Below are 21,764 nucleotides of genomic sequence, written 5' to 3' on the forward strand. Positions count from 1 at the left end.
AGAAAAAAAATAAGGGAGCTCTCGAGCTTTACCAGCATAAGAAAGTAGAATGCATAAATTTAGGTGTGAAGATAGAAACAAGATTTTTAGCAGTGGCAGTCTAAAAAGAAAAGATTTCAAAATAAAGAAGAATATATGGTTAATTTAAAAAAAGAAAAGCTTTTAAAAAGGTGTTAATATAAGCACAGATTGTGAGAAAAAGCAAAGATCTAGTTACAAACAAAGTGAAACCAGCATAAGGGTTAAGGTAATCTCCCTTCTTTTCTATGTGAGTCAGTTATTACTGGAAGAACTCTGGATGCATAACAACAGTTTGATAGAGAAGAGGCAGAACCACAAATAAGAAGACATCTAGAGTCATTCAGAGACACCAGAAAGGAAAACAAACAAATCCTTTAAGGGGGAAATAAGATGCACAAAGCCATTCAAGATCCAGAAAGATTGTTGCTGGTAAAGAGATTCCTAATCAAAGGAATCTATTATAAATCTTTGAAAACCTAACTTCCTTAGCATAATTACTGTTTAAAATAAAAAAATGCATGGCGTTGCTTACATGTAATAAGACTACAAACAATATAGCCTAAAGAAATGTGATTTAACAGCATTTTGATGAGCACAGAGTGATAGCAGGTGATCTTTGTTTGTCTTTGATGGATTTGTGAAGCATGAGGAAAATTATAATGTCTCTCTTTAAGGCCATTATGCCAACCCTCAGCACAGCTGGAAATCAGCTTAGGGCAAAAGTGTGGAGCAGATTGCTGGAGCTCTGCTAATCAATTAACCCCAGACTCGGGTATGTGCCCTGACCTACTCCCACAAGACACCACACAACTCCATAAATGTTCTCTTAAAGAGAGCAGCAATCTGTTTGGGAACTGGCATGCGCTGAGGATTCTATTTGGTAATCTAACTTGATATCCTCAATAGAGTTTTATTTTTATAGACTTAGGATAATACAATGCATTTGGTTGTCATTCACTCTATGTCTTTCTCAAGTCTTTGGCTGGCAGAGAATCATTTCTGGTTTTTTTTTCTCTTAACAGCTCTTTTTCCTATTAATTCTCGATAATTAAAAACAAATACTGCAGTTGCTATGCCAACTTACATATGCCTGTTTATGTAAGTCCTTGTCTGCTTGCCTCTGAGAGAACGTCCTTCATGATTCATTTCTCTTCAATCAATGAATGGGTCTACAGAATATGAATTCGCTGATATATTTTGTTATATTCTCCTTAATACACACTATCAGAAAAAGTTTGAGAGAGAGTCCATCAGAAACGAAAGAGAAAAGGAAGGTGTTTATTTATATCACAATTAAAGATGCAGTGTCTCAGGATCGGAGCAGAGTTCCAGACAGGTAAGAGAGAGAGAGATAGAGACAGAGAGAGAGAGAGAGACAGAGACAGAGACAGAGACAGAGACAGAGACAGAGACAGACAGAGATTCCCATTTTCCTCCGAATCATTAAGGTCAGGTCTACACTAGACCTGAAATGTCAGCTTAAGGTATGCAACTCCAGCTACATAGAACACATAGCTGTAGTTGGTTTACCTTAACCTGAGCTTGGCAGTGTCCACACAGCAGGAGGTCGAAGGGGGAGCAAATGCTCCCCCTTGTAAGTATCGATGTGGCCTAAGTGCAGAAGGAGTGGGGGACTGAACAGAGAAAGCGAGGAGACCAAAACTGAAGGGAACAGATAGGGATGCCAATGGATCTAATGTCAAAGAATTGGAGTTCTGCAAGTCCACAGAGATTTTCTGAAGTAAACAGTGCATTCCTAAGGTGGATTCAGCGATGGATGGGTTGATGAATAAGACTGCACAGTTTGCATCTTGGTCTTAGAGCCAAGTAAAACTCACATGATAGTGCTAGATGTGGTAACCTGGAATAAAAATTGGTCAGCATTTCCCTTGGTTCTTGTCTTACTTGCCTGAAGGTATATGTTTCATGCACCGCTTTCTGTTATGCAGAGAAGTGCTCAGTTAAAATGCCAAGTCTCTTCTCCTGCTGTTTTATTTTAATATAGTGTATGCTAAGTGTCATTTATTGATTTGTGCAGTGTAACTAAAATTTGTCATTTTGGACTTTCAGTTTCAAACTCAGCTAATATATTTCTGAATATATTTGTCCATTTTTACCATTGTGGAAACAATCATTCCATCTTTATATTTACTAAATGCTGGAGAAATAACTAAAGCAAATGGCATGCTGTCTTCTTCCTTGTTCAGACTTTCTAAGTTATTTTTTACAATCTCTCTATTTTTACTTGTCCTAGTGGTTGCCTTTATAATTTTTGTGGTCAGATTTTTGACTTAAGTTGCTGTTTTTTCCCTTTTCAGTTATATATGCACACACCTTTGTTACAGCAGATTTTGAGCTGTTTTCCTTTAAGTGCTTCCATCAAAAAGCACTGCTGCCCACATCAAAGATGACTGGCACATACTTCCTTGTTGGCATTCTTTGCACAAAAAAGGGTTGCCTTGGGGATATAGGGATCTTCTGTGGATCAACCCTTTTCAGCAAGAGTTAAATTCCCTACTAAAAATTGTTAAGCAAACGCTGATGGCTTATTGCGAAAGACATGGCATGTTGAACTCCCTCAAGATATGGAAAAGGGAGATGACTCTCTGGTCAGAGGGAACTGGAACCAACAATAGGCAGACCCTGCAGAAAATACTAGGAACAATCAAATTAAAGGAATAAGCATTGGCTTAAGTTTTTGTTATTATTTGTATTACAAGAAAAGCCAAACAACAGGGTAAATTTGACTTTACACAGCCTGGCTAAATTTAATTTGGAGTAGAGGAGACCACTATTGTCCACACAGAAATTTAGAAAAGTACTCAGTAACGTTGGACATCCCTCTAACCATGTTTCTACAGCAGAGCATTTCATGGAAATCAATGGCACTGTTGGCACTGCAAACAGAGAATTGGGCCCAGAATACATTCCCAAGGAGATTCACAGGAAGTCAGCAGTATTTTAGTGCAACCATACATCCACGCCTCGCAAACAGGACCCGGATTGTCAGCCCTATGCAAAAACATTGAGAAAAATCAAAATACAAAGGCAATTTAGCAGCAAAGATTTTAAAAAGAGAATGTGCTTTGGTGGTCCATGCCCTTTAAAACAATAGAGAAATACAATGGGCAAAATCAGGTAAGCGTTCTCTGAGGCAGGATTTGGCAAAATTCATAATTGCACAAGAAAGCAACATAATCCGGGGTTCACAAATAACCAGCTTAGAATGCTCCAGGCTATCAGCTGGCCCTTAGCAGACATCAGGTTCATTGAGATCTGCATGACATCCCCCAAATGGCCATAGTGAACCCCTTCTGCAGGCAGGCATGCTGCAGTGCAAACTAATCAGTTTGATCAAAAAGAAAAAAAGTCAAATCCAGACTGCATTGAAAAGACACTGATTCTCATGCTTAGTCCTGCAAACCCTTACAATCGAGCAGTGTTTTGGCCCCCTCGTGACCATGCAGTGAACACTATGTAAGGGCTGGTCCCCCAGAGACTTTCTCAATGACATGTAGAGCATGGTAGATTCAATCACTTTGAATTATTTATAGATAATTAAATGAACTTGTTCTGTCAGGCACCTTGGGCCTGAACCTCCCATGCAAGTCAATGTTTGTCTTTCAATTGTCTTTAATGAAAACTGGAGCAGGACGTATGTGGAAATGGTGAGCTAGATGCACTCCTGATTTACAATGGCTTCAGCCAAATTATGTTAAGGCCCATGATACTGAACTCAAAGGGATAAGATAAGCCCTTTCCCCTTAGTATCTGCCCCTGCAGCTGCTTCCCCTTTGCTTTTATAGCTCCATCCCAGGGCAGGTTCCTACTTGTAACTGCTGACAGGCTGTCCTTTAAGGGAACCACACACACAGCTTTATTCACTAAACTACAAATAGATTTTTTAAAAAGGCCTACTTACTTCGCAGGGCCTGGATGAGGAAAGTGCTATTGCTGCCAGCAGGGGGCAGTGAACACTTCTGGCAGACGCACTCTTTCCCATTGAAAGTCACCCGGTCCCCTGGAGGAAAAGGCAGCCTGCAGCAGGAGAAATGAAACCATGACAAACAGAAAAATCCTCATTTTCTTACTGAAGTCAGATGTTACTTTCCATAAAGAAACTGACCTTTTCTTTTTGAGGGGGGAGGGAGTTGTGTGTGTTATTTAGCCTTTTTCATTCATGCACCCGTTATTTTTCATTCGCGCACACTTTATTTTCACGCATCCAATCATTAACCACCAGGAGGCTAAAATATCAAAGGTGAATGACAACTTCAATCATACAGAAGTTAAAGCTACCCAGAGAAATCTTGCTGAAGACAAGAGAAAATATTCAAAAGCCAAGGCAAAGTCCAGTGTTTCCTGGAAAAGCTGTGACTGATAACTGATAACCATAAATAACAGTCTTGGAATTGAGAGACAGATAGAGTCATTTGTTTTTAATGAATATAAACAAGTAAAATTGTTTTTGCAGAGACTATACCAGGCTGTTAAAATGTCGCAAGAGAGAGATGAGTTTTCTTTTTGAAAAGTATAATCCTGACCAGCTGTGATGATATCGAAGTTCTCCACTGAGTGCATTTATTCAGAAATTAAATGCTTGCACGTACTCTTGGGAGGAAATATACTGCAGTTAAAGAACTGGATACAGCTACATAAAGTTGTTTTTTCCAATGAACTAGAGCTCTCTGTACATTTAATGAAATGCTTCTACCTATTAATATTCTCTCAACTAAAAGGCTACCTTGGTCAAATATTGCTTGTGCACAGAAACTAGAAAGGTTTGTTTGAGGAAGGTGAACTAGGCAAATCAATTTATATTGCCTGGAGAGAGATTATAACACATTTCTTTTGGGATGAAATTCACCTCCTACAAGGTTTATATTCCATTAAATCCCAAATAAAACATCAAAATATGGCTTAAGTGGGTGTTAAGTGGTGTATCGGCATAATGCATATCTTCTGCCCACTAGTGAATTCCATCTGAGGGGTGTATTTCCCTGAAATATTATTAAGACAATTCTGCATCATATTCACTACTACTCCAAATTTTTAAAAATAATTATGAAACATAATATGAAAGTCTCTCATTTGAGATTGTTTTTTCGTATAAAGGCTTACAGTTCTTCCTAAGTATAGAAGACAAATTCTTTTGCTCCAATAATATAAAACAGCTCCTTGGGGGGTAAGGAATGTCTTACTATGTGTTTGTATAATATGTATAGCACAATGGGACTATAATCCTAGCTGCAACCCAGGAGCTGCTGCAGTACCAATATGAAATAAAAAATACTGTAAACAGTGTGTCTAATAAAAACGGGAAATTACTAACCACATCTCCATGTTTTACATATAATGAAAAAGATTGACTAACAACAAAACAAGTGCTATCTTAATTGTAAAATGATGTACCTTAGTTTAATTCAAATACTGAGCTGCAGCACCATTGTAAATGTGCAATCCTTTTAATAAAATACATTAAGGCCAGAAGTCAGCATATTGATCATCAAATTAAATGTCTGGTAAAATGAAGACCAAAGAATTTCACCCAGCATTTTCATCATCAAGCTCATTAACTTCTAGCTGAGGAAGAGCATATGGTTTAGAAAGGCATCCAAACTTGAGTTATCGCCTTTGGTAATTTGCTCCATATTAACCCTCTTCCCGCACATACACTCCTACAAACAAAGATAACAGAACCTACTTTACAACTACACTAAACATATGGACTATGTCTACACTGGCACGATCTTGCGCCAAAGATATGCAAATAAGGCAAAGCATGGAATATCGCCGAGCCTCATTTGCATACCTAATGAGCTGCCATTTTTGCAGATGAGGCTCTTGCGCTAGAAGGAGCTATCTACACTGCCCCTTCTTGCGCAAGAAAAACACTCTTGCGCAATGCCACTACGCCGATTATTTTCAGGAATAATGGCATTGCTCAAGAGGGTTTTTCTTGCACAAGAAGGGGCAGTGTAGACAGCTCCTTCTAGCGCAAGAGCCTCTTCCGCAAAAATGGTGGCTCATTAGGTATGCAAATGAGGCTCGGCAATATTCCACGCTTAGCCTTATTTGCATACTTCTGGCGCAACAACCCGCCAGTGTAGACATAGCCATGCTGTGCTATTCTTGCATTCATATGAACAGCTGCATTTTCTGGGCAAAAATCATGGGCCCCATTGGACACTTTGCCATTGACTCAATGAGATCATGATTTCACACCACCACCAAAGCTAGATCATGCAACCGGACATTTTGCTGGGGCATATCAGTAAAATGGCAGGCCTCTCTGAACAACATCTTACAGTTATGGGGGCAGTAGCAGGCATTTCTAACAAACAAAATGGGTTGAAAAATTCCTACAAACACTCCATATATATTCTAGTTTAATATATATTTTGTTTAGTAAATAAATTTTCTAAATGTTAGTAGCTAATGACAGCAGTCTTCTTTTAGAGACAGGTGAGGACAATCACCAAAAGAAGTTTCATTCATTTATTCAGAGCCAAAGAATGGTGGACAAGGAATGGGACTGCAAAGCTAAGGTTGAAAAACAGGAAGAAAATGGAAGTTCTGCCAGTTTTTGACGGATACAGAGCATTTTCCTTCCATAAAAAAAGACCTTCAAAATTGTTTGAAAATAGAAAGAATAAATAAAAAGAGTTTCTAAATATACATTAAGAGCAAAACATGGGCAGCAAAGCTTTGATTCAGTAAGTCTCTTGACTCCAATGGGACGAAACCCTTTAATTTAAGCTGAGGCATTTGCTTAAGAACCTTGCTGAACTGGAACACAAATTTGATATCGACCATCTTTGACTCTTTAAGACTGGACTATCTTTTCTCTTTCACAAGCAACTAGGCTCATGGATTTGCAAGCCAGCAAGCATGATAGTTCATAGGAAAGAGATAAAGTTCAGTTAGTGATATTTCAGTTTTGAGCTCTTTAACTTGAAGTCTGGATGTTCAGAATTGTGGATTAGGCACACATGCAGATACGCTGTTCTTCACAGTTCTACACAAATTCTTATCTACTAAATGCCTTTGCTTAGAGGATTTAATTAGCTACTCTGACTTAAGTATTCAGTGTGATTTCATGGTGGCACAGAGTCAAAAGTATTTTTAAGACAATGATTCTTGATTCATTCCAATCAACGAGATGATCTGTAGTGTCTTTTATTAGCATATTTTATCACTCTTACTTTCCTAATGGGTTTTGTTTTAAATTACCTTCAAAGATCATTCTATTTCCCCCATCAACTCAAACCAAGCATTGCTCAACCTACATTTCTGATGGAGGCTTATGCTAAGTAAGACTCCAGGGGTCAGATCATGTGGTATTTTATAGCTTGTACACTCAGGGTTAGTCTAGACTGCCACGTCCAAGGAACGCGTCTGCTTTTCCAAAAAATTTTTTGGAAAAGCAGATGCGTTTTTCCAGCATCCCTGTAAACCGTGTTGCACGAAGGAGGGATGTTCCGAAAGATGTCCCAGTGTAGACAGGCCAAATGTTGGAAAAGCCTCTTTTGGAAGAAAAGCGGAAAAAGATACACAAATTGAGGTCTGCAACTTGCGTATCTTTTTCTGACCTTTCTTTGTAGTCTAGACACAGTCTCCAGCACTGAAACTTATCCCTAAGCCATCAAGCCACTTATGGCTGTGAATATTTAGCCATAGTACCTAGGAGAGAAATGGGCAAATTTTTGGATTGAGGACCACATCTGGAAATGGAAATTGTATGGAGGGCCATCAATGCTCACAAATTTAAAAATTAATGTTCAAACTGGGACATCAAATGTTTCTTTCAAAACCAACACTATTAAATTAATTCTGTTGAACAATATGGTGTTAAAAATTACATTACAGAGCTCTTTGTTGGTTTTAGCACACAATTTTGCCCGTCTGAACATAAATTGTATGATGACAAAAAATTTTCGGTGTACTGCACAACATAAAAATGTAGTTGTTTTCACATTCATTGCTGACTTCTTTATAATTGTAATTAGCTTTTTTGAATCACCGGTATTTCCCCATTTGACACTGTCAATAACCAAAATATATTCATAGAATCAGAGAATAATAGAACTGGAAGGAACCTAAAAAAATCATCAAGCCCAATCCCCTGCCTTCATGGCTGGCCCAAGTACTATCAAGACTACCCCTGACACATGTTTGTCTAACCTGCTCTCCAATGATGGAGATTCCACAATCTTCCTAGGCAATTTATTCCAATGCTTAACTATCCTAGGAAGTTAGGAAGTTTTTCCTAATGTCCAGACTAAACCAACCATGCTGCAATTTAAGCCCATTGCTTCTTCTCCTATCATCAGAGGTTAAGAATAATAATATTTTATCTTCCTCCTTGTAACAACCTTTTAGGTACCTGAAAACTGCTATTATGTCCCCTCTCAGTCTTCTCTTTTCCTCACTAAACAAACCCAGTTCTTGCTTCCTATATAGGTCATGTTTTCTAGACCTTTAATCATTTTTGTTGGTCTTCTCTGGACCTTCACCAATTTGTCCACATCTTTCCTGAAATGTGGCACCCAGAACTGGACATGGTACTTCAGTTCAGGCCTGGTCAACACATAAAGGAGTGGAAGAATGACGTCTCACATCTTGCTTACAACACTCCTGTTAATACATCCCAGAATAATGTTTCTTTCTTTTGCACCAGTATCACACTGTTAACTCATATTTAGCTTGTGGTCCACTATGAATCCTAGATCCCTTTCTGCAGCATTCCTTCCTAGACAGTCATTTCCTATTTTGTATGTGTGAAACTGATTGGAGCTTTCTAAGTGGAGTACTTTGTATTTGTCCTTGTTGAATTTCATCTTATTGATCTTATAATACCATTTCTCTAGTTTGCCAGGATCATTTTGAATTATAATCCTATCTTCAAAAGCACTTGCAACCCTTTGCAGCTTGGTACAATCTGCAAACATTATAAGGATACTATCTATGCCATTATTTAAATCATTGATGAAGATACTGAATAGAAATGGTCCCAAAACTGATCCTTGTAGAACACCATATTATGCCCTTCCAGCATGATTGTGAACCATTAATAACTACTCTCTGAGTTATCCATCCAGTTATGCACACACCTTATAGTAGTCCCATCAAGGTTACATTTCCCTAGTTTATTACACATGCAAGACTGTATTAAATGCTTTCCTAAAGACTAGGTATACCACATCTACCACTTCCCCCTCATCCACAAAGCTTTTTATCCTATCAAAGAAAGCTAACAGTTTGGTTTGACATGATTTGTTCTTTACAAATCCATGCTGATTGTTAGTTCATCACCTTATAATTTTCTAAATGTTTGCAAATGGATTGCTTAATTATTTGTTCCATTATCTTTCCTGATACAGAAGGTAAGCTGATTGGTCTGTAGTTTCCTGAGCTGTTCTTATTTCACTTTTTTTAGGTGGGCACTATATTTACCCTTTTCCAGTGTTCTGGAATCTCTCCTGTCTTCCATGATTTTTGAAAGATAATAGCTAATGACTCAGATACTTCCTCTATCAGGTCTTTCAGTATTCTAGGAGGCATTTCATGACTTGAAAACACCCAACTTGTTAAATAATTTTCAACTTATTTTTTTCCTATTTTAACTTCTGAACTTCCTAAACTTCTCATTTTCACCAGCATTCACTATGCTGGGTATCCAATCACCACCAACGTTCTTGATGGAAAACAATATAAAGAAGTCCTTAATTAAGCACCTTTGCCATTTTCATATTTTCTGTTACTGTTTTTCCCTCTTCATTAAGTAATGGACTTACCCTGTCCTTGGTCTTCCTTTTGTTTCTAACATATTTTTAGAATGTTTTCTTGTTCCTCTTTATGTCTCTAGGTAATCTGAGCTCATTTCGTGCCTTAGCCTTTCTAATTTTGCCTCTACATACCTTTTGTAATTTGTTTGTATTCATGCTTTGTAACTTGACCTAATTTTCACTTTTTGTAGGACTCTTTAATGATTTCAAAAACATTTAGTTTCAGAGTAAATCATAAGTAAGCAATCCTCAGGAATAGATAGTCAAATAAATGTTTTTAATAAATGTACTCTTTAGTGGAAATAAACATAAAACTATACTATTATAAATATACCATTATAACAATATAGTACAATAATTAAACCCAACTTACCCATATTCTCCTCCCTCTTTGATTATTGTGAACAATGAAGCTGATCACTCTTCTGACAAACTAATCCCAGTTCAATACTTTATGAAAGACTTGGCTTACTGACATGCATGCTTTATAAAGAACTCAACACAAAGGTGGGGAGCAACAGATAATCCTACCCTCTGCTCTGGGATATCCAGTGACAAGATATTCCAATAGCAGTATTATCAAAAGAGCCACAAAGGCTATGTCTAGATTGGATCCCTTTTTCGTAAAAGGGATGCAAATTAGACGTATCACAATTGCTAATGAAGCGGGGATTTAAATCCCCCCGCTTCATTAGCATAAAAATGACTGCCGCTTTTTTCCGGCTCGGAGCTTTGCCAGAGAAAAGCGCCAGTCTAGACTCAGATCTTTCGGAAAATAAAGCCTTTTCCGAAAGATCCCTTATCCCTTAAGAGGGATAAGGGATCTTTTGGAAAAGGCTTTATTTTCCGAAAGATCCGCGTCTAGACTGGCGCTTTTTCCGGCAAAGCTCCGAGCCGGAAAAAAGCGGCAGCCATTTTTATGCTAATAAAACAGGGGAGATTTAAATCCCTGCTTCATTAGCAATTGCGATACGTCTAATTTGCATCCCTTTTACGAAAAAGGGATCCAGTCTAGACGTAGCCAAAATGTATATGACTCAATTTTTTGCCTGCTGATTTTGGTTTTCCTTGCTCTAGTTTACTGCATCTGCTTTGGTTCTCTGACCGTTTTTACTATTTGAAAGAAAGCACACTTTCACAACCCATTGCTTGTTATTATAATCTTGTCTTTTTTAATGCCAAGAAGATGCTGTTGCAAGTGTCATTATTAGAAGTGTTGTTTCAAAAATCACTGCCTTGCTCTTCAATGTATTAACAATTAGAACAATATAAAGAGTTACTTTAGCAATTAGAGAACACAGATTACAAAGGTGTTTATTTGGTGACTAATCCTGCAACATACGGAACACATCATTCTTGAATGCAGAGTGCCCTCAATATCACTTGTAAAAAGAGATCTGATTTTTCTGGAGGTAAAGATGACTTTAAAATCCTAGCCCTGAAACAACTTGTTCAATTTCTGAAAAATGATTGCATTTTAAGTGCTTGTCTTTGACATCAAAGTGCATCTTTACTTGAATATATTATATATAATGCCTATTTCATATTACTTTCACTGAGTCTCAGTACAAAATCAAATATTGATGAAGAATGTCTCATAGTGTTTGTATAAAAACACCCTTTCTTACAGGAAGTATAAAACATGTCTGGTTTGCAAAGACTAGGCCATATGGAGCTATGCTGATTTACAACAGCTGAGAACCTATCCCTGCATTTCTAATGTAATAGGATGACGGGTTTTTTCTGCTGACCCACACAATAAGCAGATGCTAGAACGAACCCTGATGGGGAAGATGAATTGATTCCTGCTTGTAACATGGAAAGCAGTTGAATAGGATGGAGGCAATATAAATTGGAGTGCCTTCCTGGGGAAGAGGCTGTAGCAAGTTTGCGCTGTTGTTGAGACAGTAACAATTGGGAAGCTCAGCACAATAAAGGTTTTGCCTCGACTCACTTGTACTCCAAACATGTGACATTCTAGATAACAAATAGAGCAGGGGGCAGCATTCCCTGTAAATTGCACACATAGGTGGCCACCCGGGAGAGATTCTAATGTCACCCAGCTGATTAACAGACAGCCCACAGTGCCCACAGCTGGCAGTATGTGTTTCTACTGGTGGTGCACATCCACGCATGCCTCGGTGCATATAACAAAATGTATTTCAGACAGAGATAGAAAAATTAGAGGGAACATTGGCAGGGAGACTGACAGAATTTATTTGGGTGAAGTGCTATTGTATTGGGATCTGAAGTTTTAAAGAGCAAGTCAGCTTTTTTAGGTCTGTATTTAACAGTAATCCGTGTAGCAGATTATATTGGTTTTCTTGGCTGCAGTTGAGCTTGCTTTGTTAGGGAGCAAAGAGTTAAGTAGTTTAACCATTGTTGAAGCTTACTCTGAACTTTTAGGGAACTGTTTCAGCTGGAACTATAAACATCCACATTACAGACCACAATAAAGGGCTAATTACAGCCTGGTAAATAATTTAGGTTTCAATTTTAAAACCTAATGAAATCCTAATTGAGGAGTCACTAATATTTGGTCAGAAAATAATATCAAGGATTTTTTCTTCTTTCCTTAATTGAGTGATTCTGGGTCTGGTATTAAGAAGAAAGGGCACCAGAAATTTGGTCTCTAATAGATTTGTTTATAAATGTAGCCATTATATGCACACCTATACTGAGAAGGCTGAGGACAATTGTGTGTGTTTTGATATCCTTCATCCAGCCTTTGAACTTGTAAATTATGTTACTGATAATAAAGCGGAGATATTCAGGCCTATACACAGGATTTTTTTTGGGGGGGGGAGGAGTTGTAAATGTGGACCACAAGTGTGCGAACACCCCCTCTGCTCCTCCATGATCTCCCAAGTAAGCATACTCCAGCCATCCAGGGGAAGGCAGGAGCAGCATGCTGCCTGAGCAACCCTCTTCCATGGCCTGGTCAGGGGAAGGCTGGGGCTGATTTCTTCCCCTTTCCCCCCAGGAGCAAGGTCCCAGCCCTGCCCCCAGCCTCACTCCTGGGGAAGGTGGGGGAGGAATCATTCCCAGGAGCATGGGAGAGGGAGGCTCGGGCAGTGCGCCATTCCTGCTTTCCCCCGGCCATCCAGAGCATGCTTACTTGGGGGACTCTGAGGGGAGAATTCACACCCTTTGCACCCCCCAATGCCTGATACTTATTTGTAGTGATGGGAAAGAGCCAGTGGTCATGGCACTGGTGGATACCAATCAGATAGGGAAGGAAAGGAGAGAGGTCCTCGAGGCCAAATTAAGCTGCTAGGTAAGAGATTGAAAGTCTAGGACCTCCATGGTAGCATTCTCTGAAATGCTTCCAGTTCCATGAGCAGGGCCAGCTTGACTGGCAGAACTTCAGAAAAGACAAAAAGGCAACCTTTAAAAAGTGGAGGTAAAATCCTAGCGAGGAAAAAAGAAAGGAGCCTAAACTCTGGGAAGTGAAGTATAAAAATATAATTAGGAAGGCCAAAAAAATTAGAAGAACAGTTAGCCAGAGGCTCAAAAAGTGATAGAGAAAATGTTTTCAGAACAGCAGAAGCAGGAAACCTGCTAAATAATCAGTGGGGCCACTGGATGATGGAGATGGTAAAGGAGCACTCAGGGATGATAAGGCCATTGCAGCGAAACTTCTTTGTATTAGTCTTGATGGCCAAAGATGTGAAGGAGATTTTCACACCTGAGCCATTCTTTTTAGGTGACAGATCTGAAGAATTGTCCCAGACTGAGGTGCCATTCGGGGAGATTTTGGAACAAACTGATAAATTAAACAGTAATAAGCAGTGTTCCCTCAAATTTTTCCTACCCCTGAGCAGGATGAATTTTCTTATGTGTACCAATGGAGCGGTGATGTGTGACACATCGCCTTCGTATTGGTGCACATAACAAAACGAATGAATTCATATGGCGGGAGCAGGGCCAAGGGGTTCTGAATGTGGAAGGGGGCTGAGGCTGGGGCAGAGGACTGGGGTGCAGGAGTGTTAGAGTTCTGGCTGCAGGTGCAAGCTCTAGAGTGGGGCTGAGCTTGAGTGGCTAAAGGCTGAGACAGTGTTCTGGGGTAGAAAGGCTCTGGCTGGAGGTGCAGGATTTGGGGTGGGGCTCAGGGCTGTGGGTTGGGATGCAGGAGGGGGGACAGGATCTTGGCTACAGATGTGCACTTTGGGGTGGGGCCTGGGAAGAGGGCTCTGGGGTGCAGGAGGATGTTAAGAGCTGGAGGGCAGCTCAAGTTGCCCGGGGGTTCGGGCTCAGGCTTACCTGGATGGCTCCCTGCTTGGAGAGGTGAGGAGGGGTTTTTTTCCCCAGGCCGTGGTGGCTCGGTGCTGGGGCTCACAGGGGCTGTGTCCAGACTCAGGGGTTTTTTCGGGAAAAGTAGCCTTTTCCCAAAAAAACTTCCCCTGCGTCCAGACTCAAGCCGCATTCTTTCGAAATTATTTCGAAAGAACGCGGCTTTTCTTTCGATGGCGGTAAACCTCGTTTCACGAGGAAGAACGCCTTCTTTCGAAAGTTCCTCTTTCGAAAGAAGGCGTTCTTCAATGTAAATAGGGCTTCCTCGAAAGAGAGCATCCAGACTCGCTGGGTGCTCTCTTTTGAAAAAGCGGATTGCTCTTTCGAAAGATCCGCCTGCAGTCTAGACGCGATCTTTCGAAAGAGGCTCTTTCGAAAGATGCTTTCGAAAGAGGCTCTTTCGAAAGATGCTTTCGAAAGAGCCTCTTTCGAAAGAAGCCTGCAGTCTAGACATAGCCAGGGTGTTGCTCTTTGCTGCTGTACCCAGCAGCTCAGATCTTGGGGAGGGATCTCTCCCTGCAGCAGCCCTAGCCCCTGCAAAGGGCTTAATGGGAAGCTGCATGGCCACATGGCTTAGGGGAACTTAAGTAATAAGTCACCAGAACCAAATGTTATTCACTCAAGAGTTCTCAAGGAACTCAAATCTGAAATTGCAGAACTACTAACTGTAGTCTGCAACCTATCATTTAAATCAGCCTTTGTATCAAAGGACTGGAGGTTAGCTACCGTATATTCCGGCATATAAGACAACTTTTTATGCTAAAAAACATCCCCCAAAAATCGGGGGTCGTCTTATACGCCGGGTATACAGGCAGTCCCCGACTTGCAGGTACGAATGGGGCTTTTCTCGCCCCGGAGGACACAGACTGCGGGACCTCGTGGTCCCGCCGCCCCTGTACTCCGGGGCAAGAAAAGCTGCTCCGCGTCTCCCTGGTCTGCAAACCAGGAAGACGTGGAGCAAAGCCGCGGAGGGGCTCCGGCAGCGGGGCAGCCCAGGCGCGCCTGGGCTGCCCGAGCCCCTCCGCAGCTTTGCAAAGCCTCGGGGGAAGCCGGCAGCGGGGCAGCCCAGGCGCGCCGCGGCTGTCCCGCTGCCGGCATCCTCAGAGGCTTTGCTCCCGGTGTCCCTGGTCTGCTGGAGACCCCGCCGCTGCTTCGGCTTTGCTCCACCGTCTCCAGCAGACCAGGGACACCGGGAGCAAAGCCGCAGCCATGGCGGGGTCCCGCGCCTCTGAGGCTTTGCCAGAGCAAAGCCTCAGAAGCGCGGCACCCCGCCGCCGCTTCGGCTTTGCTCCCGGTGCCCCTGGTCTGCTGGGGACCGTCTCCAGCAGACCAGGGACACCGGGAGCAAAGCCGGGGAGGCGGAGGGGTCCCGCGCCTCTGAGTCTTTGCTCTGGCAAAGCCTCAGAGGTGCGGGACCCCGCCGCTGCTGCGGCTTTGCTCCCGGTGCCTCTGGTCTGCTGGGGACCGTCTCCAGCAGACCAGGGACACCGGGAGCAAAGCCGCAGCCGTGGCGGAGTCCCGTCTCCAGGAGACCAGAGACACCGGGAGCAAAGCTGGGGAGGCGGAGGGGCGCTGGGGCGCTGCCGGTTGGCCTCTTAAGGGGGGGGGGTAGTCTTATACGGCGAGTATAAGACGAAAACCTATCTTTTAACTAATAAATTAGGATGTCATCTTATACGCCCAGTCACCTTATACGCCGGAAAATACGGTAATGTTATGCCAATTTTTTAAAAGGGCTCCAGAGGTGATCCCAGCAATCATGAAACAGTAAGCCCAAATTCAGTACTAGGCAAATTGGTTGAAACTACAGGAAAGAACAAAACTGTCAGACACATATTGAACACAATTTGTTTTATGTCAATGTTTTTTGTAAAGGGAAATTATGCCTCATAAATCTACTAGAATTCTTTGAGGGGGTCAACAAACACATGGACAGGTGGATCCAGCAAATACTGTGTACTTAGACTTTCAGTAAGCTTTTGCAAGGATTAACCCTCACCAAAAACTCTTAAGCACAGTAAGTTGTCACAGGATAAGAGATAAGGGCCTCTCATGGACTGATAACTTTTTAAAAGATAGGAAACAAAGGGCCAGTATGAATGTTCAATTTTCAGAATGGAGCGAGGTATCCCCTGGCTGTCCTTACTAGGACCAGTCCTATTCAACACGTTCATAAATGATCTGGAAAAGGGAGTAAACATTGAGGGGGCAAAATTTGAAGATGATACTGAACTAATCAAGAAGTTAAGTCTCAGGCAGATTGTGAAGAACTAAAAAAGCATCTCTAAACTGCGTGACTGGGGAACAAAATGTCAAATTAAATTTAATGTTGATACATGCAAAGTAATGCGCGCTGGAACACATAATTTCAACTATACATATAACTTGATGGGGTCTAGATTAGCTATTACCACACAAGAAAGAGATCTTAGAATTATTGTGGAAATTCTCTGGAAACATCCAATCAATGTGCAGTGGCAGTCAAACAAACAAATGGATAAAGACTGAGATAGGAAATATACTGCCTCTATCTAAAACCATTGTAGACCCACATCTTGAGTACTGTGTGCAGATCTGGGGACTCATCTCAAAAAAAAAAAAAAAAGTACATTGGAATTGGAAAAATTTCAGAAAAGGATCACGAAAATGATTAGGGGTATGGAACAGCTGTCATATGAAGAGCTATTAATAAGACTGGGACTTTTCAGCTTGGAAAAAAGATGACTAAGGGGACATATGATTGAGGTTTATAAAACAATGACTGGTATGAAGAAATTAAATAAGGAAGTTCTATTTACTCTTTCTCATAACACAGTAACTATGGGTAACCAAATGAAATGAATGGACAGCAGGTTTAAAACAAAGAAAAGGAAGTACAGTAAAACTCCAGTGGTCCGGCATCCAATGGTCCAGCACCTGATGGTCTGGCACCATCAGGAACCCAGAAGTGCTCTGGGCAGCCAGACGATTGGAGCTGCTCTGCCCCCGGCTTCTCCGATTCAGCCACTGCTGAAACTGACCAGCGGCTAACTAGGGGAAGACGGGGGCAGAGCAGTTGGGGTGCTGCCGGGTTGGTCCCGTAGCGTTGCCCCTCGGCGCTGCGGGACCAACCCGGCAGCACCCCAGCTGCTCTGCCCCAGACTTCCCCAAGTCAGCTGCAGCTGAAACTTACCAGCGGCTGACTCCGGGAAGCCTGGGGCAGAGCGTGCTGTTCCCCAGTCTTCCCGGAGTCAACCGCTGGTCAGTTTCAGCAGCAGCTGACTTGGAGAAGTCGGAGGCAGAGCAGCTGGGGTGCTGTCGGGTTGGTCCCGCAGCGCCGAGGGGTGCATCCCCCCCACTCCACCCCAGACCCCTCATAGCCCCCCCCCTTCCTATAGTACGGCATATCTGATAATCCGGCACCCCCTGGGTCCTAAAGTTGCCGGATTATCGGAAGTTTACTGTATTTCTTCACACAACACACAGTCAAGTCTGTAACAGGGTTAAAAAAACCTAGATAAATTAATTGAGGATACCTCCATCAATGACTATTAATCAGGGTGGGAAAGGGTGGTGTCCCTAGCCTCTGTTTTCCTGAATCTGGGAATGAGCAAAAGGGAATAGATTATCTGTTCTGTTTATTCCCTCTGAGCAGGGAACCTGACATTGGCCACTGTTGAAAAACAAGATCCTTGGCTATATGGGTCTTTTGTTCTTACTAATTGTTTCTTTCTAAGTTTTTCCAGTATTCTTTCTCCTTCCCCAAGTGCTTTTAATTTACTGTCTCCCAAGAGAACATGTTTTTGGATAAATAACAAAAATCTAAAGAGATGGGATTCCCATAATATGTGCTCTCAGCTGTATCTAGATTGGTATTATTGCCTGTTTTTGTTCCAGTTTTAATATTACATTTTTTCTGTTTTATCTTACCCGTAAATGTTCATAATTTATCATAAAGAATAATGTTGTATTTCCATTTACTCTGAATTATTATTATAAAACTGCATGTCTTACAAATTCTCACTAAAATCTTAAATCATTGATATATGGGCATTTAGTTATTTGCATAATAAGGAATCAAGCTACAGTTCAGTATCAATCTTACTCTAACACCCCCAGAAAAACTTCAGTTACAGGGTTAGGTCCCAATCTTGCAAATACATACATGTGGATAAGTCCCATTGAACCCAATGAAACTCATGAGTGAAACTCTCTACTACCAAGAGGGTCATTCCTAGGCCTTTTTTGGTACTTATGTTCAACTGAACATTCATTTTGGAGATTATAGTGGCACACACACCAGTGCTAGCCCTCTGCACACTAATAAATATCACTCCACATTTTTAAAGTTGCTACCATGTGTAAATGTATACAGGATCAGAACCTCACTGAGTATTTTTTATTTCTCTTTTTTTTCTGAGAGGAATATTCATCTGCTTATAAATAAACGTATTGATTTTCAGTCTGTTAACCATGTCTGCAGCAGAGTGTCATTCTAGGACAATACAGTAGAAACCAGAGAGGTAAGGCAGCAGTGATGTCTGGGGAAAAGAGGACTGACTTCAACAGCAGCTGAAGATCCTCAGCAAATTGGAAAGAAGATATCTCAAAGCTGGACACACCATTTAAGGCACATAGAATTAGCAAGCACTTCTAGGGTATGTCTACACTACCCCGCTAGTTCGAACTAGCGGGGTAATGTATGCATACCGCACTTGCTAATGAAGCCCGGGATTTGAATTTCCCGGGCTTCATTAGCATAAGCGGGGAGCCGCCATTTTTAAATCCCCGCTGCTTCGAACCCCGTGTAGCGCGGCTACACGGGGCTCGAACTAGGTAGTTCGGACTAGGGTCCTATTCCGAACTACCGGTACTCCTCGTGAAACGAGGTGTACCGGTAGTTCGGAATAGGCACCCTAGTCCGAACTACCTAGTTCGAGCCCCGTGTAGCCGCGCTACACGGGGTTCGAAGCAGCGGGGATTTAAAAATGGCGGCTCCCCGCTTATGCTAATGAAGCCCGGGAAATTCAAATCCCGGGCTTCATTAGCAAGTGCGGTATGCATACATTACCCTCCTAGTTCGAACTAGGAGGGTAGTGTAGACATACCCCTAGAAATTTGGCTGCAATAATTAAGTAATTATTAAGTAGCACAGGTAGGCTGTGTCTAGACTACATGCCTCTGTCGGCAGAGGCATGTAGATTAGGGTTGTAGGCAAAGGTAAATGAAGCCGCGATTTAAATGATCGCGGCTTCATTTACATTTACATGGCTGCCGCGCTGAGCCGACAAACAGCCGACATCAAAGCCCTTTGTCGGCAGCCCCGTTATTCCTCGTGGAATGAGGTTTACCGGGGCTGCCGACAAAGGGCTTTGATGTCGACAGGGGGAACGTCCAGACTAGTGGTGAGCCGACAAACAGCTGATCAGCTGTTTGTCGGCTCAGCGTGGCAGCCATGTAAATGTAAATGAAGCCGCGATCATTTAAATCGCGGCTTCATTTACCTTTGCTGAATAAACAAATCTACATGCCTCTGCCAACAGAGGCATGTAGTGTAGACGTACCCGTAGATGGTAATGAAAGACAGAACTATTTCAACTTGAACGCCCATAAATATAAATGGTGACAGAATAGTAGAACCAAATGCATAAGAGGATGTTTTGCTTTTGAGCCACCCTATGGATTCCTGGCTTTTGTTTCTTTCAAAATATAACTGTACATGATCAAAATATAATTTTTATTTGAAAAACATACCTGCAAATAGCACACACAAAACAGGCCGGGTGGTAGGTTTTCCCCAGTGCTGAAACTACTTCCCCCTCAATGAATTCATCACAGCTGATGCACCGTGTGCCATAGAGTCTTTGATAGTCCAAAGTACAGATGTAGTCTCCCTGTCTCACAAAAAATCCTCCTTGAGCCAGGTCACATCCACAAGCTACATGGAGAGAAATGACAAAGATTTAGAGGAGTGCAAGAATGGAGATGACTATAATAAGATGACTCTTCATTCAAATAAGATGAAGATGACTCTTCATTATAAGATGGCTATAATAAGATGACTCTTCAGTCAAAATGAGCAATTTTTTTCAATATATATATAGCAGATCTTCAAGCATGGCATCTTACTATTTTAGGCTCCCGAACACAAGTCATCCATGAGTCATAAGGTTGCTACCTTTACAATTTTCATCATTAATAAATTTGTTTTATTCCATATAGGAAAACGAATGCAACAGCAGAGAGCCTGAAGCCGGGTCTACAGTACAGGCTTAAGCCAACATAAGTTGCCTTGTGTCAACCTAACTGTGGAAGTGTCTTTGCTTATATTTTGCTCCTACTGACAAAAATGCCTCTTTACACTGAGTTAACACCCCAAGGGATGTTGAGTCAGGTTAGGCACTGTGTTGTTTATGCTGCTTTCATGAGGCATCCCTCAGTGCCTCACACTAACAACGAATTTAGTCACTTGTGGTGAGAATGCATATGGTCAACACAAGGAGCCAAGTGCGCTCTCTCTCTCTCTCTCTCTCTCACACACACACACGTAATTTACTAACTGTGGTAGCTGCACACTGATGTAACTTATGTTGACATAATTCTGTCATAATGTAGACATGGTGTTAGTAAGAGTTCATCAGCAAATAGAATTTTCAGTGTCTTAACACCTGACTTGTTTTAAATCACTTTGTTCTGAATCTTGGTGTTATTTTTGGCAACCATAGTAGAGTGGGTTCCATACACTTTTCCATCTGTATCTTATCTTAGTGGATGAGAACAGTCTTGTGCAATTCACAAAAAGTCTAAGACTCAGGTGCCCTATATAAAACTAGGGCTGATTTGAGGGTTTCCTGTGTACCTTGTAGGTTGACTCCACTACAGGGCTCTACAAACCAAGAACTCTCTCCACTAGGGTTTTCCTCCAGAACAAATAGATTTCCCTGTGGCTCAAGGACAGTGTTATAGTCCTACACAATCCTCTCCCATCCAGCACACTGGGATATTGGAAGGGAAGGGGAACAAACATGTAGTTGGCAACAGCCCACTGAGAAAAAATATAAAACATTTGGCCTCCACTTGGAGTTGTTTTATGGCTTTAAAACTGAAACAAAAAAATGGAAATGTATAGTTTACAAGGGAGCTACAAAGAATTTAAAAGCAAAGTGTTGTGCGTCCACGTGCTGAATTTTAGAGTTCTGGAATCTAACAATAGCTCTGGCCTGTTAAAAAGAACTATTGCAATCATACGTATTGCACAGACGAGACGAATTAAAGCCTTTGACTTTTTAAAAAACATTTAATAGCTTTGTTTTAATTTTTCATGACAGAAGGTTCATGTGCCCTGTTGCAACACAGGACAGGTCTGTAAACCAGAAACTTGCTTGAACAATAAACTGACATGATAGATGGTATCAAGCAGTCATAGAAAATAGTGACAAATAATGGATCTAAAGGGGGTGGCTTTTGTTAAGCATGTCCCTCATGGCCTTCTTTCTTCAATCCATCATATCCCCCTTCCCTTCAGACCCAATCACACCCTGCCCCAAGATATAGGGAAAGAGGTCGGAGGAGGAAGCTGATGTAGGCAGAAAGTTAAGCCATATATAAGCAGAATTCTCCACTGCCTATATCTGGCTTTGATGGGTCTTCTCCTTCTGAAGGGGCACAACAATTTCTGTAGAA

The 21,764-nt window shown here is 41.6% G+C and overlaps 1 protein-coding gene across 10 annotated transcripts in view; it reads right to left on the bottom strand.

The window, feature by feature from the left end:
• The window catches only part of ABLIM2 (actin binding LIM protein family member 2), a 226,212-nt gene that overhangs the window by 123,138 nt on the left and 81,310 nt on the right, over positions 1–21,764 (bottom strand). For all 10 annotated transcript variants that reach the window (XR_012904395.1, XM_075930800.1, XM_075930805.1 and 7 more), the window contains exons 3-4: positions 19,836–20,019; positions 3,944–4,059 (exon numbers count right to left, since the gene is read on the bottom strand). Coding sequence is in view for 9 of the 10 variants with exons in the window: in XM_075930800.1 (XP_075786915.1) it covers positions 3,944–4,059; positions 19,836–20,019 (300 nt within the window). In the remaining variant the exon portion in view is untranslated. The remainder of the gene's footprint in view (positions 1–3,943; positions 4,060–19,835; positions 20,020–21,764) is intronic.

Source organism: Pelodiscus sinensis, chromosome 5 (genome assembly GCF_049634645.1).
Source record: "Pelodiscus sinensis isolate JC-2024 chromosome 5, ASM4963464v1, whole genome shotgun sequence".
NCBI classification, from domain to species: Eukaryota; Metazoa; Chordata; order Testudines; family Trionychidae; genus Pelodiscus; species Pelodiscus sinensis.